The following is a 20,000-nucleotide window of genomic DNA, read 5'->3' as shown; positions in this document are numbered from 1 at the left end:
TTTAGACTAAATCCATAATTGTGTGTTTTTATCAGTGTATGGTTGGTCGGCTTGTATTTCTTGGGAGAAACGAAAGAATGAGGAAAATGGTAAAGAAAATAGGAGGATGTCTATACATAAGAAAATGGAGGTAAATATAAAAAAATATATTAGTTTCCTAAAAGCCTTGCAGAGTCAATATACTCTGTTCCATTTTCTTGGCATCGAATATAGTAGTTACTCATGTATAATATGTACTCATGTATAATGCGCACCCCCTCTTATAGGCTATGATGTCTCAGATAAAATATCTCATGTATAATATACATTGTATTTTCTTTAGTATTACATCAATCCATCTTTCCTACCCATTATTCCTGGGGAGGTCATAGGGATAGAGTCTTCAGGTATCTTCTCCATGAGGTCATATCAGAAACAATTGTCATTACATTTTCTGGCTGGATTCTTTAGTGTGACCAGCTGAGATTGTGCATATTCTTCCACCATTCCATATTTGATCTACCCTTAGATTTCCGGCCCGCCGTTCTAGCTTGACAAATTCATCTTGCAATTCTTTCTTGTAACATTCTAATTACATGTCCATAGTACCGGAACCGTGACTTCTCAATGCCAAGAGGTAGCATCTCAACCTCAACAGCCTTCTTGATCTCCAAGCTATGTACCCTGTCAAGTAACATTATCCCAGAGATTTCTTGGAGGAATCCCATTTCTGCCATTTGTATTCTTGATTGAATGAATACTCTTTACTCTTTACTCGTTTACTTGTTTCAGTCTTTTGACTGTGTCCATGCTGGAGCACCGCCTTTAGTCGAGCAAATCGAACCCGGGACTTATTCTTTGGAAGCCTAGTACTTATTCTATCGGTCTCTTTTGCCGAACCGCTAAGTTACGGGGACATAAACACACCAGCATCGGTTGTCAAGCGATGTTGGGGGGACAAATACAGACATACAAACACATATATATATACATATATACGACAGGCTTCTTTCAGTTTCCGTCTACCAAATCCACTCACAAGGCTTTGGTCGGCTCGAGGCTATGGTAGAAGACACTTGCCCAAGATGCCACGCAGTGGGACTGAACCCGGGACCATGTGGTTGGTAAGCAAGCTACTTACCACACAGCCACTCCGCATCACTGGAATCTTGAAGTTACAAGATAATCCATGATTTATTCAAAACAGTGAATAAATAAGCATCACATTTGATAGAATGATTTGAATGTTAATCGATTAAGTCCACTGCAAGGATTTGAAATCAAAACCTAAACGGCCGGAACAAAATATGACACAGTATCTTGTCTGATGCTCAAATGATTCCACCAGTTTATTTCTCTTGCCTGGTATTTTACTTATTGAACCTGAGAAGATGATAGACAATGTTGAACCTTGGTAGGATTTGAACTCAGAACAGATAAGGAGCCAGAAGAATATATCTCACAATGCATTTCTTCCAATATTCTTTTCTATTTTAGGCACAAGGCCTGAAAGTTTTTGGAAGTGGGCCAGTCGATTTGATCAACCCCAGTATACAACTGGTACTTAATTTATCGACCCCCGAAAGGATGAAAGGCAAAGTTGACCTCAGCAGAATTTGAACTCAGAACGTAAAAACAGACAAGATACCGCTAAGCATTTCACCCGGTGTGCTAATGTTTCTGCCAGCTCACCGCCTTGCATTTCTTCTGATATTCTGACACAGACATGGTCAACTTTTTCCTGAGAAATGGGCTGCATGAGACATGGCTGATTGTCAGACAGGCTGCAGTACTGAAAAAAAATTCAAGATAATTTTATGTTAGGCCATTCTGAAAGCCCTGCAGGCCACATGTGGCTTGCTGGGCTGCATTTTCTTCATGACTGCTCTAATGATTGCCAAGTTGCCTCATACATATCTGCACATGTGTGAGTACATGCAGGTTCTGTATACAAACAGATCCATGTGATCAGTGGTCAACAAAAGTTATATTTTCCATCCAATATTTGACAACAACAACAGCAGCGGCAGCAGCTTGTTGTCCGTGTAAACTTTTACACCATGGACCTCTCTGTCTCTCCCTGTCTCTCTCTCACTCTGTTTCTCTCTCTCACTCTGTTTCTCTCTCTCTGTCTCTCTCTTTCAGTCTGTTCCCCTCTCTCTCTCTCGCTCTCTCTCTCTCATACACACAGAGTTTTTTTTCACTCTTTTCGCAAGCTCTGTAATTTAAAACAATTAACTATTGGCTGTCATTTTATTAAGTTAATTAAGTTCCTTAGCACTGTGAGTATAATTATATATGATGTGTCTGATATATCGACGTGTCCGATATGTTCTCTCCCAGAATACGTTGTAGGGTGGCGGCGGCGGTGGTGGTGGTGGTGTGGAGTCGGGCCAGTTGTGTTGATGGATGATGGATGGAGGAGTAGATTACTCTTTTAACACATAGAGAACAAAGAGGAATGATTCATGACAATGATGATGATGATGATAGTTATGGTGGTGGTGGTGGTGGTGGTGCTTGGGGGTGGTAGTTGTTGTTTTTGTTGTTGTTTAGCCACAAATCAGTCCTGGTCAAGCAGGCATTAATCAAAGACATTCCACCCATGACCACTTCACCTTTGCCCATGAGCAAGGAATCCAGCTCCACAGCATCCATTGTGTTCTTTTCTAAGACTATTTGGTGTGGGGAGTTTTGAGGGAGATCTAGCTGTTGCTTCTTGCAGGTTGAGTGACCACATGAAGACTCTTTTAACTCTTTCTATTGATTTTAGTAATTGTTGTTTAACCCAAAGTTCCTGATAGAGCAGGCGTTTATCAAAAGCACTCCAGCCATGACCATCTAGATTTTCTCTAACTTTAATTGTTTGGAGGATGTAATTTGTGGAAGATTTGACTGCTATTTCTTGATCATTACTGTCAAGTGGTCACAGCTCCTGTTCTACAAGTTTGTTATTAGAATGTCACAAGAAAGAATCACAAGATGAATTCTTCAAGCTGAGCCAACTGACAGGAGACCTAGGGTGAGACTGAGAATGAGGGGCTTGGATAATATTCATAGTGCTTGTGGTGTACTCAGCCATTTGTACATTAATTTCCCAAGCAGGCTGTTCCTTTGATTGGATCCACTGGAACCCAACACGTTCCAGTTGCTGTAAATATGTTAAAAGAGGGTGGGTTCACACTGGCTAATGTATTTTTGTGGAGGTGCAATGGTCCAGTGGTTAGGGCAGCGGACTCGCGGTCATAGGATCGTGGTTTCGATTCCCAGACCGGGCGTTGTGAGTGTTTATTGAGCGAAAACACCTAAAGCTCTACGAGGCTCCGGCAGGGGATGGTGGCGAACCCTGCTGTACTCTTTCACCACAACTTTCTCTCACTCTTTCTTCCTGTTTCTGTTGTACCTGTATTTCAAAGGGCCAGCCTTGTCACTCTGTGTCATACTGAATCTCCCCGAGAACTACGTTAAGGGTACACGTGTCTGTGGAGTGCGCAGCCACTTGCATGTTAATTTCACGAGCAGGCTGTTCCGTTGATCGGATCAACTGGAACCCTCGACGTCGTAAGCGACGAAGTGCCAACAACAACAACAATGTATTTCTAAAAATGAATGTGGTGGTCACAGCCTGAATGCCTTTAATCATAGGCCTTTTCAGTAAAGGCTGTACCAGAAGAAAGGATCAGATAGTGAGGAACATTTTCAAGCTTAATCATTTGTTTGTTAATTTTACGTTCATTTTTTTCCTTCATGTTTGCATGGCTCGGATGAGTACAAATTATTGTGGGATTTTTATTTTGCAGCCAGATGCACTTCCTGTTGTTTACACTTATCACTTTTTCAAGTAATGGATTTTTTTCTAGTTTCATATGCCTTTGGAAGCACAACACTTAAAGAATAATTTGTTGACAAGGAATGGCAGCAGACATCGCCGTTTTTTTAGCTCAATATTTTCTAGTAAAGATGCTGGCATCTAAAATTTCCTATACTTAACACTATAGAGGACATGAACATGAAGAACATGAATATTTTTCTAAATGTTATCCATTTGTTTAATGAGAGACAGGTTTAACAGACGTTAGAGGTGGGACCGGGGGGAGGGAGGTTAGACAAATAAATAATATTATGACCAGATATTCATGGAAAATAGCAAAGATGGTGGACAAAAGAAAATGTGAGTGTGCATGTGTGTGTGTGTGTGTGTGTGTGTGTGTGTGTATGTGTGTGAATATGGCGAACTTCAAAAGTGAAAGTGACTCACCATTAAACTTCGGTAAAGATCAAGTGGACATCTCCAGTCTTTCAATCTGTGAATGAAGAAGAGATAAAAATGGAAAAAAAAACTTACTTTGCAAGGCTTAGCATCTGTTGAAAGTTCTCTTTCACAAAAAGAAAGGAAAGAAAAGAAGATTCTCATAAATGCCTTATTGCTGACATTTGAGACGCTGGCTCTCCCTAAAGAATTCTGAATTGGATATTACAATTTAAAGGTTGAGCCATATATTTATAATCCTTTAAAATGTTTCAAGTGTCATCCATTTGTCCATTCAAAGACTCTGTTGCAGAGAGAAATTTAGTTCTGTTGGCAATGCTGGAGCAGAAGGTGATGCCACTAGTAAATGCATATCTCAAGGAATATATTATATACCAACTGTAAGAGAAGTCTTTTCTTTCTTTTCAAATTGTGTCTGATTTACATCATTGAGAAATAAATCCAACAAGTTCAAACGAACATATTTGTTCACTTTCCCGCATAAGTACAAAACGGAATTCGTTCAGCATAAATTTTAATCCAAAACTGTGTTGAAATCAAAATTATTATATTCTGAAAGAATCATTATTGCCATAAATTTGCACAAGCAAACTGCACTTAATGCTTGATTTTATTACTTGTACAACATTCCTAGAATATAACTAGATAAAACAGAAAATATCAGCAAAATAACTCATCCAAATCAATCTGTTTGTCTGTTTGTCTGTTTGTCTGTCTCCCCCCTCTCTCTCACTCCATATATGTGTGTGTGTGAACTTCAGGTTGGTTAAAATGTGTTTGTGACATATTTATTAATGGGAAATACCTATGAGGGGCAAATCTGGATTGACTTTATCAAAGTCATTCACTGATTTGCACCTGTAGACTGCCAAGGTCTTGGAAGTTACTGTAGGACTTTCAGAAACATTTTTTCGTGCTTTGAATTGCTGAAGCAAGTTCGTGTGTCTGCAAGCACCTGTAATTCTAACATCTAATTCAGCCCTCTGCCTTCCATCACTCATGAATACAGTCCTGAGATATTTAAACTTCTTAGAAAAGAAAAACAAGGATTTTAACCGTGACAGAGTCAAAGAATCTTGTTTCACTAACATCAAATCCAGAATGGTAATGATAAATAATCTATTAGAACTGCTGAAATTTATTGATCAGCTTAACAAAACTAAATCTCCTACTTAAAAATATTATTTCTAATGTTTTATTAACATATAAGAAATTTAAAAAAAATATAATTTCAATAACTTCAAAAATTTCAATAATGGACACTGTAACACCTGTATCCCTGGTGACAGAATTTATGATGCTTCACTTATATTTCTGTAAAAAAATCAATTCTACATAGGTGCAGGTGTGGCTGTGTAGTAAGAAATTTACTTCTTAACCATGTAGCTTGGGGTTCAGTTCCACTGCATGACATCTTGGGCACTATATATATATATATATATATATATATATATATGGAATTGTATTCCCTAATATTATTATAATATTTCTATTTCTATTTATAACTAACGTTTATTGATTGTATTAACTCCAATTTCGTTAGTTATGGAACTTACAGGTAAGATAGAACATCTATTTTGGAATTCATCTTTGAAGGATATTCCTATACCATCTAGAAAAGAATATATTTTGAAACTTATTAATATATTTATTTTTCTATATGTTTTGAATGACATTTTTCATCGTTGAATTTGTTAATAGTTGTTTTTTCTCTAAATTATATATGTATTATATATATATATATATATATATATATATATATATATATATATAGTGCTGCTGGACTGGCTCCCGTGCAGGTGGCACGTAAAAAACACCTTTTTGAGCGTGGCCATTGCCAGTACCGTGTGACTGGCCCTCGTGCCGGTGGCGCATAAAAACACCCACTACACTCTCGGAGTGGTTGGCGTTAGGAAGGGCATCCAGCTGTAGAAACTCTGCCAAATCAGATTGGAGCCTGGTGCAGCCTTCTGGCTTGCCAGTCCTCAGTCAAATCATCCAACCCATGCTAGCATGGAAAGCGGACATTAAATGATGATAATGATGATGATGATGATGATGATATATATATATATTCTGAAGTGAAGATTATGTAATGTTTAATGAGATATTACATTATTAGATTCTATGATATCAGAATCTATGAAAAGCAAGCTATTGTTGTTTTATGCTGAGTAATATCGCTTTTTAAATAAAGTATAAAACATGATATGAAATGAAAATTAAAAACTAGTTTAAACATAAGGACAGTAAATCTTGTTGAAAAAATATCACAAAAATGGACCCATGTTATTAATCATAGCCCATAGCCTATGAAATAAACTAGATAAAATAGTTAGTTAAAACTCTTCATCAAGCAATTGTTTTCCTCTGTTTCAACAGAGAAAAAAAAAATGCAAGAATAAAAATACATGGCAAAATTTTGATTCAAATAATAGAGAACAATACAACCTTTCAGTTTCCTTTGAACAATATCACTCAAAAAATCTATCTGTGAGATGGTAGCATTATGTTCTTCTTCATCATCATCATCCTCATCATCATCATCATCATCATCATCATCATCATCATCATCATCATCATCATCATTATCATCATTTAACATCTGTCCACCATGCTGGCATGGGTTGTATGGTTTGACAGGAAGTGATATGCTGGAGGACTGCGCCGAATTCCACTGCCTACTTTTGCATGTTTCTTTTTATGGTTATATACCATTCCCAGCACCAACCAAAGTGGCACCAGCACCGGCAAGGTCTGCTTTGGTAAGGGTTTTTTAAGACTAGATGCCCTTTCTGACATCAATCACTTTACAGATCGGACTGGGTGCTTTTTACATGGTACCCAACATTTTCCAATAACCTGGTGGGGCATCACAGGGCAGTTGTGGACCTTGTTTTGCAACCTAGATGCTTTGGGTTCAGTTTCATTGTACAACTCCTTCAGCAAGTTTCTTTTACTTTTATCTTTGATTGACCAACATCTTGTGTGTGAAAGTTAATAGAATGCCCTTTGTATGTATATTCATTCATTTAACATCCATTTTTCTATATAACCATAAAAGTTATTAAGGAAGGATTTTACAACCGGATGCTTTTCCTGTCACCCATCCTAAACTGTTTTTCAAGAAAAGGATTTTTTTCTTTAACTGGTCTTTGAAAGCACAAAGCAACCTGCCATAACATTAACATCATCTCCACTTTACTTAATTGGGGAGAAGCATTTAATATCATTCATGGGTGTGTAATTAAGACGTTTGCTTCCCAACCATGTGGTCTTGGGTTCAGCCCCACTGTGCAGCACCTTGGGCAAGTGTCTTTTGCTATTGTTCCAGACATGGATTTGGTTGATGGAAGCTAGAAGATGGCTGTTGTGTCTATGTGTGTATGTGTGTGTGTGTCTCTGTCTCTCTCCTTCTGTCTCTGTTCCTCCCTCTCTCTCCTTCTGTCTCTGTTCCTCCCTCTCTCTCCTTCTGTCTCTGTTCCTCCCTCTCTCTCTCTCTATCTGTCTGTCTGTCACTGTATATTGCTAAAGGCGGTAAATATCAATGAAAGATGTAAACATTGGCAAAAAACAGATGCTGTTTGCATGAAGGCCTCTGAGTTATAGATGCTTCCTTGTCATTCTTGCCACCAGAACTGTAATGAATCAGGAATTGGCTTGTTGGAAGCCTGTATTGTCTCCAAATTGCAATATGAAATAAGTAAACTTCTTTTATTTTTCTTTAACCCATCTGATCTGAAAGATATTATTATCCTCTTCCTTAGAAGGAATCTATCATTATTTCCACCAGACCAAAACCAAGAAGCCATCATACTGATTCCCTTTCAGTTACAGGCCAATCTCTTATCAGTCAAACTACTTATGTAAAATACTTTTGAATAAATGATTAATGATGGACTGGTCTGGTTTATTGAATAAAATATTATTCTCACTGATATTTAAGAGTCAGTGAAGAACCATCAATCATCTGATATACATAAGGGATGTGTTTATTGCCAAAGATGCTGCAGCTGTATTCTTCAGTTTTGAAGAAAAAAATATGATACAACCTAAAAATATGAAATCCTAAAAGTTCAGAGACAATATGTCCCTTATATTAAAATTTCCAAGAGATTTCATTGTACAATTAGGTCCAAACTGATATACTGTAGTTCCCAGCATACACGTCAAATTTTTCAGACCCCAAATTCACAGGCAAAAATGGTTAGTTGATTTCCACACAAAGTTGACTTTGGAGGATTTAAAATTCCATGTGAAATGCAGCAGGATTTGGGAAAATAATGACGATGTTTGAATGTTTACATTATATACTATGTCATCTTGTATGCCAGAAAATATGGTAATTATTTCCAGCAGGAGAAAAGAGTTCTTCATTGTTGGATATTACCTGCTACCAGATTCAACAGAACAGCATTTCTGCCATTGTGGCATCTGAATTTTGTTACTAATCTTTTCCACTCGTCTTGGTTTCAGGTTTTCTTTATGAATCTAAATGTTCTTATCCCTGTCGTTCATTTACAGTCTTCTGTGAAATCATGTTTGGTCATCAATCTTTTCATATGCATATATATATATATATATATATATATATGCATGCACACCCACACATACAGATATTAATATATATGTGCATATATATATATATATATATATATATATGCACTTACAAAAGACACAGACACATTGAAGGACACGCATGCGTAGACACATACAATAGGAATACAAAATACAAAATGGCTGATAGTTAGCAAGGTGAGACACACATAAGAAAGAAGGAAACAAAGGACCACTGATGAGGTCACAGAAGTGTGACGAAAGAACTCTGGCCGAAATAAGATTAAGATTAAGATTAATGTAATATAAAGCTGAAAAAAAAAAAAGAAAAAAAAAAAATTAACACCAAATATACAGTGCGTGTGTTTTTATTGGCTAAACTGGCAATATGACCATCCCCAAGTACAACAACATATATATATATATATATATATATATATATATATGCATGTATGTATGTGTTTGTGTTTGTTGCATCCCCCTGCCATTGCTTGTAAACTGGTGTTGGTTTATTTGACTAAAACCTTCAAGGTAGTGCCCCAGCATGGCCTGAACTGAAACTAGTAAAAGATGCATGTATATATGTGAAACTTCAGCTAACAAAGTATAGTCATTGTGTTCAAGTAGGTGGTGATATGATATGTGATATAAAAAAAATAATGAACTGGCATAAGAAAAAAGAAAAATTCTTAATGGTTTGAAATTTACCTCTTAGAGACAGAAACAAAAACGAAAACCTGACAATTGCAGGTAATTCTGAAAGAAGGAAGATAATTTCCAAAAAGTTAAGAATTAAATTTACAGAAAATTGAATTTTCATGCTTAGAGGTGCAAAAATATCATTTTTGTTTGTATGATGAGCCTCAAATTTCAAATTTCTTTCTGTTCTGCTATTGTTTCTTGTCAGTTCTTCTTATCTGTTCTGTTCTGCTATTGTTTCTTGTCAGTTCTTCTTAGCTGTTCTGTTCTGCTATTGTTTCTTGTCAGTTCTTCTTATCTGCTCTGTTCTGCTATTGTTTCTTGTCAGTTCTTCTTATCTGTTCTGTTCTGCTATTGTTTCTTGTCAGTTCTTCTTAGCTGTTCTGTTCTGCTATTGTTTCTTGTCAGTTCTTCTTAGCTGTTCTGTTCTGCTATTGTTTCTTGTCAGTTCTTCTTAGCTGTTCTGTTCTGCTATTGTTTCTTGTCAGTTCTTCTTATCTGCTCTGTTCTGCTATTGTTTCTTGTCAGTTCTTCTTAGCTGTTCTGTTCTGCTATTGTTTCTTGTCAGTTTTTCTTATCTGTTCTGTTCTGCTATTGTTTCTTGTCAGTTTTTCTTATCGGTTCTGTTCTGCTATTGTTTCTTGTCAGTTCTTCTTATCTGTTCTGTTCTGCTATTGTTTCTTGTCAGTTCTTATCTGTTCTGTTCTGCTATTGTTTCTTGTCAGTTCTTCTTAGCTGTTCTGTTCTGCTATTGTTTCTTGTCAGTTCTTCTTATCTGTTCTGTTCTGCTATTGTTTCTTGTCAGTTCTTCTTATCTGTTCTGTTCTGCTATTGTTTCTTGTCAGTTCTTCTTAGCTGTTCTGTTCTGCTATTGTTTCTTGTCAGTTTTTCTTATCTGTTCTGTTCTGCTATTGTTTCTTGTCAGTTTTTCTTATCTGTTCTGTTCTGCTATTGTTTCTTGTCAGTTCTTCTTATCTGTTCTGTTCTGCTATTGTTTCTTGTCAGTTCTTCTTAGCTGTTCTGTTCTGCTATTGTTTCTTGTCAGTTTTTCTTATCTGTTCTGTTCTGCTATTGTTTCTTGTCAGTTTTTCTTATCTGTTCTGTTCTGCTATTGTTTCTTGTCAGTTCTTCTTATCTGTTCTGTTCTGCTATTGTTTCTTGTCAGTTCTTATCTGTTCTGTTCTGCTATTGTTTCTTGTCAGTTTTTCTTATCTGTTCTGTTCTGCTATTGTTTCTTGTCAGTTTTTCTTATCTGTTCTGTTCTGCTATTGTTTCTTGTCAGTTCTTCTTATCTGTTCTGTTCTGCTATTGTTTCTTGTCAGTTCTTCTTAGCTGTTCTGTTCTGCTATTGTTTCTTGTCAGTTTTTCTTATCTGTTCTGTTCTGCTATTGTTTCTTGTCAGTTTTTCTTATCTGTTCTGTTCTGCTATTGTTTCTTGTCAGTTCTTCTTATCTGTTCTGTTCTGCTATTGTTTCTTGTCAGTTCTTCTTAGCTGTTCTGTTCTGCTATTGTTTCTTGTCAGTTCTTCTTATCTGTTCTGTTCTGCTATTGTTTCTTGTCAGTTTTTCTTATCTGTTCTGTTCTGCTATTGTTTCTTGTCAGTTCTTCTTATCTGTTCTGTTCTGCTATTGTTTCTTGTCAGTTCTTCTTAGCTGTTCTGTTCTGCTATTGTTTCTTGTCAGTTTTTCTTATCTGTTCTGTTCTGCTATTGTTTCTTGTCAGTTTTTCTTATCTGTTCTGTTCTGCTATTGTTTCTTGTCAGTTTTTCTTATCGGTTCTGTTCTGCTATTGTTTCTTGTCAGTTCTTCTTATCTGTTCTGTTCTGCTATTGTTTCTTGTCAGTTCTTCTTAGCTGTTCTGTTCTGCTATTGTTTCTTGTCAGTTCTTCTTATCTGTTCTGTTCTGCTATTGTTTCTTGTCAGTTCTTCTTATCTGTTCTGTTCTGCTATTGTTTCTTGTCAGTTCTTCTTATCTGTTCTGTTCTGCTATTGTTTCTTGTCAGTTCTTCTTATCTGTTCTGTTCTGCTATTGTTTCTTGTCAGTTCTTCTTATCTGTTCTGTTCTGCTATTGTTTCTTGTCAGTTTTTCTTATCTGTTCTGTTCTGCTATTGTTTCTTGTCAGTTCTTCTTATCTGTTCTGTTCTGCTATTGTTTCTTGTCAGTTCTTCTTAGCTGTTCTGTTCTGCTATTGTTTCTTGTCAGTTTTTCTTATCTGTTCTGTTCTGCTATTGTTTCTTGTCAGTTTTTCTTATCTGTTCTGTTCTGCTATTGCTTCTTGTCAGTTTTTCTTATCTGTTCTGTTCTGCTATTGTTTCTTGTCAGTTCTTCTTATCTGTTCTGTTCTGCTATTGTTTCTTGTCAGTTCTTCTTAGCTGTTCTGTTCTGCTATTGTTTCTTGTCAGTTCTTCTTATCTGTTCTGTTCTGCTATTGTTTGTTGTCAGTTTTTCTTATCTGTTCTGTTCTGCTATTGTTTCTTGTCAGTTCTTCTTATCTGTTCTGTTCTGCTATTGTTTCTTGTCAGTTTTTCTTATCTGTTCTGTTCTGCTATTGTTTCTTGTCAGTTCTTCTTATCTGTTCTGTTCTGCTATTGTTTCTTGTCAGTTTTACTTATCTGTTCTGTTCTGCTATTGTTTCTTGTCAGTTTTTCTTATCTGTTCTGTTCTGCTATTGTTTCTTGTCAGTTTTTCTTATCTGTTCTGTTCTGCTATTGTTTCTTGTCAGTTCTTCTTATCTGTTCTGTTCTGCTATTGTTTCTTGTCAGTTCTTCTTAGCTGTTCTGTTCTGCTATTGTTTCTTGTCAGTTCTTCTTATCTGCTCTGTTCTGCTATTGTTTCTTGTCAGTTCTTCTTATCTGTTCTGTTCTGCTATTGTTTCTTGTCAGTTCTTCTTAGCTGTTCTGTTCTGCTATTGTTTCTTGTCAGTTCTTCTTATCTGTTCTGTTCTGCTATTGTTTCTTGTCAGTTCTTCTTAGCTGTTCTGTTCTGCTATTGTTTCTTGTCAGTTCTTCTTATCTGCTCTGTTCTGCTATTGTTTCTTGTCAGTTCTTCTTAGCTGTTCTGTTCTGCTATTGTTTCTTGTCAGTTTTTCTTATCTGTTCTGTTCTGCTATTGTTTCTTGTCAGTTTTTCTTATCTGTTCTGTTCTGCTATTGTTTCTTGTCAGTTCTTCTTATCTGTTCTGTTCTGCTATTGTTTCTTGTCAGTTCTTCTTATCTGTTCTGTTCTGCTATTGTTTCTTGTCAGTTCTTCTTAGCTGTTCTGTTCTGCTATTGTTTCTTGTCAGTTCTTCTTATCTGCTCTGTTCTGCTATTGTTTCTTGTCAGTTCTTCTTATCTGTTCTGTTCTGCTATTGTTTCTTGTCAGTTCTTCTTAGCTGTTCTGTTCTGCTATTGTTTCTTGTCAGTTCTTCTTATCTGTTCTGTTCTGCTATTGTTTCTTGTCAGTTCTTCTTAGCTGTTCTGTTCTGCTATTGTTTCTTGTCAGTTCTTCTTATCTGCTCTGTTCTGCTATTGTTTCTTGTCAGTTTTTCTTATCTGTTCTGTTCTGCTATTGTTTCTTGTCAGTTCTTCTTATCTGTTCTGTTCTGCTATTGTTTCTTGTCAGTTCTTCTTATCTGTTCTGTTCTGCTATTGTTTCTTGTCAGTTCTTCTTAGCTGTTCTGTTCTGCTATTGTTTCTTGTCAGTTCTTCTTATCTGCTCTGTTCTGCTATTGTTTCTTGTCAGTTCTTCTTATCTGTTCTGTTCTGCTATTGTTTCTTGTCAGTTCTTCTTAGCTGTTCTGTTCTGCTATTGTTTCTTGTCAGTTCTTCTTATCTGTTCTGTTCTGCTATTGTTTCTTGTCAGTTCTTCTTAGCTGTTCTGTTCTGCTATTGTTTCTTGTCAGTTCTTCTTATCTGCTCTGTTCTGCTATTGTTTCTTGTCAGTTCTTCTTAGCTGTTCTGTTCTGCTATTGTTTCTTGTCAGTTTTTCTTATCTGTTCTGTTCTGCTATTGTTTCTTGTCAGTTTTTCTTATCTGTTCTGTTCTGCTATTGTTTCTTGTCAGTTCTTCTTATCTGTTCTGTTCTGCTATTGTTTCTTGTCAGTTCTTCTTATCTGTTCTGTTCTGCTATTGTTTCTTGTCAGTTCTTCTTAGCTGTTCTGTTCCTGCTAATTATTTTAACCCTCTCTGAGTTCAGTTTTCCCTCAAATATGTTGTGGATTACAGATCTATTATTGGTTAGTAAATATGTTAATTAAAAAAAAAAATTGCTTTTTCATGTCATCCGTTTATTTTAAGTTTTTATTTATTTTTTTATTTTATTGTTTTTCTCTGAATTGAAGTTCTTTGATCGCATAAAAGTAAATAGTATGAATTCAACTTTAGCTTTCATTATACAATCAGATGAAAACTGTTACACTGAAGGCAGTTATAAAAATCTAATTACTGTTTATATCCTTGTGATTTATAACACATGCATCTCTTTGATAGCTTTGCCCATATTAAACGGACAGGAATTCTATTGTTGTTGATGTTTCTTTGTGGTTTTTAGAAACATAGCATGTTAAGTTGTAATGAATGAAAAGATTGAGAGCAGCAGTTAGATAATGGATTGGCATCGGAGAAGAATTAATGGAGCAGTAGTTCTTCCCCTCACAGTTCTAGTTATGGTAATGCCAGTCAAATAAAGAACAAACCAAAGATCACAGAGATATGTCTGTAAATGTTTGTAACCATTTACTTTCATAATCTGATATTGTACCTGCAATTTACTGCCAATATTTTCCACTGAAGTCAACCCAACAACAATTGATATGGCGTATTTTCCCAGAATTGTCATTTTTACTACGTAGCACGCTTGCTAGTCAAAATCAATGGATTCCTTAGTTGCTAGGAAGCAATCAGCACTTTCGGTCTCTTGCTAATATTTCAACGAGAGATTTTCCACCAGAAACGTTTGAAAGCAGTCGAAAGAGATGAAAATCTGATGGCGTCAAGTCTGGAGAGTATGGAGGATGAGGCAGTTCTTCCCATTTGAGTTTTTGAATCGTGGTTTCAGTCTCATTGGCGAAGTGAGGATGGGCATTATCATGTTGCAGAAGAATGCCATTTCGCCTATTCCATCTTTTTTGCTGAATTGCTTCATTAAGTCGGTGCAGTTATTGAATGTAGAGCTCCACATTGAGTGTTTGGTTGCACTCAAGCAGTTTGTGATGAATCATTCCTTCCCAGTCCCGCTATACATACAATATGGTCTTTTGAGGATGAAGGTCTTGTTTTGATCACAGAGTTGCCTGTTTGTCAGGGCTGACCCATTCTTTTTGCTGCTTCATGTTAATGAGAAAGCACCATTTTTCATTGCCAGTAACAATGCGGTAAAGAAAACGTTGTTTGTAACCATGTGTTGAGTGATGTCGAGCGAGCAATCTGGTGGTGATTGTGGGGTGTAGATTTTTCTTGTTTTCACTCAAAGTGTGTGGCATCCAAGAGCCAAGTTTCTTAACCTTGCCCGTTGAGGGAAAGGTGGTTCAACATAGTTTTTTATCACAATTCCTCTGCTCCACCAATTCTCTGGTTGTTTGATGTGGATTTTCGTGAAGAAGTTGATTCAATTGCTCTTCATCGAACTCAATTGGTCAACCAGTGTGTGATCCATCTTTGAGGTTAAAATTCCCATTTTTGAAATATGAAAAACCAATGGCAGGTGGTACATTGAGGCATTGCTCCTTCTCCATACACAGCACAAACCTCATGAGCAGCTTTGGCAGGCTTAATACCTCGATTAAATGCAAAAAGCAAACGGTGGCAAAAATGCTCAGTTTTGTCTACTTGACATTCCATTTTAATGATCTGAAAATACACAAAAATCAATTAAATTATAAAATCAAAACACATTGTCTTGTAGAGCAAAAAATTTTCTTTTAAATAACATAGAACATTTTGCCAATGCATTTTATTCCTGCATGCATTTTTAAATTCGAAATAAACACTCATGAATTATTCCTCAACCTAATAGATAACTGGTTAGGGATTGTCAAAGGTTTTACTGAGTGTTACTAAGACTCTGGCAGCATAGAATTAAGCAACAAGTTCTACACACTCTTTGGGATCTTCAGTAATCTGACATGTGTCAGGATTGCAAAAAGAGTAGACTGGAGAGTGAGGCCCCTTTTCAATGCACACATTTCCACAACACTTTACTATTCAAGTTGGTTGCTAAGCATTGTAGACATAGAAGCTCTGCCTTTTTGAGTTACCTGCTTGAAATGATTGGATGGTCTGATTTACCTTCTATCATCCTCTGTTCTTCGTAATCTGAATTATTGTTCAGTGTATGTGTGTGTGTGCATGCGTGCATGCAGGTTAGCCCTGTCTAACTGAGAAATGCATCCATGGAAACTTGGACCAGTGAGAGACAGTAATGCTTTCACATCGAACAAAAATAAATAAGAAGAAAGAATATATTATCTACACTTGGTTTTGGTATTTATACATCCAAATTGCACGCAGTAGCTTATTATGCACACACACACACACACACACACACACACACACCCACACCCACACCCACACACACACACACACACACACACACACACACACACAAATACAGCAGTTATACACAAATATAATCCTATTTTCTCCTAAACCAGACTGGTTTTCTTGTGCTAATGGCTACCATATATAATATCTACTATATTATCTGTATTCAAAAGGTTAAAAATACGAATAAAAAGAAGCAAAACAACAGAATTTGGGTCAGTGTATCTCTAAGTGATGTAATTTTTGATGTTATTACCAGCTGTGGTTGGGAAAAGGTTAATTGAATGGAAATTTTTGCATTACTGGAACAGCTGAAACGGTTTTCAGCATTTGAAACAGGCAAACTGTTATTCATTTTATTTGTTACGTAAACTTAGTTATGGGTTTATATTCAGGTCAAGCAAGGTGTGCAGTCTTTGATTAAAAGCCTGATTGAGCAGACCTATATTCAAAGGTGTTCCAGCTGTGACTATTCCTTCTTTTTACTATGTTCTGTGAAACCGGTGCTACATTATATCTACCAATTTGTTTTCTTTTTCAAGGTGGTAGGATGTAATTTGAAGATTTGGTTTGTATTTCTAGCAGATCTGGTGACCATATAGAAGTTCTCTTTTAATATAGCACAAGCTTGAGAAAAAGCGAACGATACATTTGAGTATGTAATACTTGGAGGGGAGTTGATGGGAGGTCAACTGACCTGCTAGAAATAGCAGCCAAATCATCTGCGACACCCTGTCTTCAAAAACAAAACAAAAAAATCATTGAGAACAATACACAAGATAATGTAATCCTAAATACTTTTAAATACCAATGATATATAAGTTATTATATGTGGCAGACATTAGCTTAAGTGTTTAGGAGAAAATAGAATTATATTTGTGTATAGCCTCTGTACTTGCATAAATATATACATAAATCACCACCAGAAGCAACTGTCCCCACCACCTCCGCCGCATTTGTATATTTGTGTGTGTGAGTAGACAATATGCTGCAATATGCTGTATGCAATGTGCTGTCTATTTGGATATATAAATAGCAAAATAAAGCTAAGATGATTTGTTATTTCTTGTCGTTGGAAGCAAAAGCTTTACTGCTTGTCACTGCTTCAAGATTTCCTGGTTGACATTTTTGAATTAGATAGTGCTAATCAGATTAAGTATAATATATACAGGGTGTGTCAGTTTTTTGGGGTTGTTTGTTTGAATTTTGAAAAAAGATGCATAGCTCATCCAAGAAAATCTGTATTTGAAAACAAATTGGTAGAAATAATCTTAAGAAACCTTTTATGCCACCTATTCAATGAATTCAGGGTTAGCACCAAATGCTGCTTCGTTCAATACGAGGCTGGAAGTGTTCACATGCTCGAATCTGATGATCTTCATCAATGTTGGACATAGTGCTGGTTATGTTGGCCTCAAGAGAGTGTATGGTGTTATGAGGGTATTGGTGGACCCCTCTCTCAACTATGCCCCATATGTAATTGTCCAGTGGATTGAGGTCTGGTGAGCTAAGAGGCTTTGCATCTGGGAAAGTGTGATTATGGAGATTGGCATGCATCCATATTTGGGTTGTCTTAGCTTTATGAGACAGTGCACAGTCTCATTGGAAGATGTATGGTCTTCCATTGTATTCTCTGACTATGCAGGGCCTCACTACTTTCTCCAGCTTCTCTGTGTAGACAACAGTATTGACTTTCAAGCCATGTGAAAATACTGAACAGGTATGACATCTCCTTCGTTGCTGATGACTTTAAAAAGGTCCCCAGGTTGAGTGAGTTTTTTAGGATTCTTGCCCCACTCAGCCCTTTAAAAAGCTTGTTTAACCCAGAAACCTTTTTAAACTTCAGGAAAGAGGTATTCAATCAATGCTCCCATCTAAAATATTTCCTACTTCAGACTTGGAATTCTCCATTTGTTGAATATTCCCACCATAGCTCCCTCGAATATTACCATAGCTGGAGCCAATGTAAGGGGGATAATTCCATCTCGCTAACTCCATCCCATACTATGGGCAATTATTTTTTTATTTACAAAACCAGCTGACTGTTACGTATTTCTTCCTCTAGTTCTAGGGAGGTTATGCTCTTTCAGCCATTTGTCTCTGACAAATCGCCTATACTGCTAAGAACTTTATAGGTGTGAAACCAATGGTCATTGTGAGTGGCCATAACTTTTAACTTCCTAAAAGGCACATTACTGTTCTAATGTTTTAGAGTGTGCTTCTTTTTCAGATATATGAACTACTGACTGTATATATATATATATATATATATAACTACACTCTCTGAGTGGTTGGCGTTAGGAAGGGCATCCAGCTGTAGAAACTCTGCCAAATTTAGATTGGAGCCTGGTGTTGCCATCCGGTTTCACCAGTCCTCAGTCATATCGTCCAACCCATGCTAGCATGGAAAGTGGACGTTAAACGATGATGATGATGATGATGATATATATATATATATTTATATAGATACACATACATACACCTATGCAATGGGTTTTTTTTTTTGTTTACCAAGTTCTTTCACAAGGCATTGGTTGGCCCACGGATGTAGCAGAAGACACTTTCCCAAGGTGCTGCAGTGGGATTGAATCGGAAACCATGTCACTGGGAAGCAAGTTTCTTAACCAAAAAATCAACTGGTACATCTGACAAAAATGCTTTACATTTGATTGAGTTATCTCCCTTCGCTTCAGAGTTTGCACAATGAGTTCTTGGATTGTTTTGTACCACGTTCTTACAATTCAGAAGTTCACTTCTCAAATACATAGTACCAGGGTTCCATCCCATTGCATGGCCCCTTCAGCAAGTGTTGGGAGCAAAATTGAGTAGATGGAAAGTGTGTGGATGCAAAGTCCTGCAGGGACATGACATTGCATCTCCATCTTGGAAAGGTTACCTTGGATTCTTTCCATCCTCTATTTGCTGTATATTTGTGCTTCACATAAATGATATAAAACCTGTTGTTGTTGTTGCTGTTGTTCAGCCCCTCTCCTACCCAAGTTTTTCCTAATTTAACAGATCTATGATCATTGCATTTCAAGTGTAACCATTCCATCTGTTTCCTTCTCTTCATATTTTTCAGGAATAGTTAAATCCTGGCTACATTACCCAAAAGCATAAATCAAGAAAAATCCAGCTGTTATTTTTAGCAGGTTCAGCAATCACTTGAAAACTCTTTCATTGGTTTGTGAAACTCACTCTGATAATCCGGTATGATCATCTTTTTATAGATTTCTTCCTTATTTATGAACACAATGTGGAGGCGCAATGGCCCAGTGGTTAGGGCAGCGGACTCGCGGTTATAGGATCGCAGTTTCAATTCCCAGACCAGGCGTTGTGGGTGTTTATTGATCAAAAACATCTAAAGCTCCACGAGGCTCCAGCAGGGGATGGTGGCGAACCCTGCTGTACTCTTTCACCACAACTTTCTCTCACACTTTCTTCCTGTTTCTGTTGTGCCTGTAATTCAAAAGGGCTAGCCTTGTCACACTGTGTCATGCTGAATATCCCCGAGAACTATGTTAAGGGTACACGTGTCTGTGGAGTGCTCAGCCACTTGCACGTTAATTTCATGAGCAGGCTGTTCTGTTGATCGGATCAACTGGAACCCTCGACATCGTAAGCGAGGGAGTGCCAGCAACAATCTTTATATATTTCACACACACACACACACACACACACACACACACACACACACACACACACACGTAATTAAACCACACAAAAAATTAATGATCCAAACCAAATGTTTTTCAGAGAATCACTTTGGCATTTTCATTTTGTGTCTGTTGGTATTTCCTTATCTTTCTGTGAATAAAATTCCGATCTCATTCAGAGAGAATTCCAATTAATTCTAGATAATGCTTATTGAAACACAGCCAGAATTTTGTGTCTCCAGGTCAGTTTTGTCATTAGAATAACTCTTTGTTTTGACCCTCACCCACACACCCACCCTTATTTAAGACACCACCCCAC

The 20,000-nt window shown here is 36.8% G+C and overlaps 1 protein-coding gene across 28 annotated transcripts in view; it reads left to right on the top strand.

The window, feature by feature from the left end:
• Positions 1–20,000, top strand: part of LOC106876775 (uncharacterized) — a 105,183-nt gene that overhangs the window by 48,560 nt on the left and 36,623 nt on the right. For 10 of the 28 annotated variants that reach the window (XM_089360804.1, XM_052972096.2, XM_014925481.3 and 7 more), the window contains exons 2-3: positions 36–130; positions 19,108–19,235. The exons of 4 other annotated variants lie outside the window; for them this stretch is intronic. Coding sequence is in view for 4 of the 24 variants with exons in the window: in XM_014925465.3 (XP_014780951.2) it covers positions 36–130 (95 nt within the window). In the remaining 20 variants the exon portion in view is untranslated. The remainder of the gene's footprint in view (positions 1–35; positions 131–19,107; positions 19,236–20,000) is intronic. 14 more of the 28 variants (XM_089360797.1, XM_014925469.3, XM_089360799.1 and 11 more) reach the window with 2 other exon arrangements.

This window comes from Octopus bimaculoides, chromosome 12, assembly GCF_046866305.1.
Source record: "Octopus bimaculoides isolate indiv1 chromosome 12, ASM4686630v1, whole genome shotgun sequence".
Lineage (NCBI taxonomy): Eukaryota > Metazoa > Mollusca > Cephalopoda > Octopoda > Octopodidae > Octopus > Octopus bimaculoides.
This window is presented reverse-complemented; position numbering and strand designations above follow the sequence as displayed.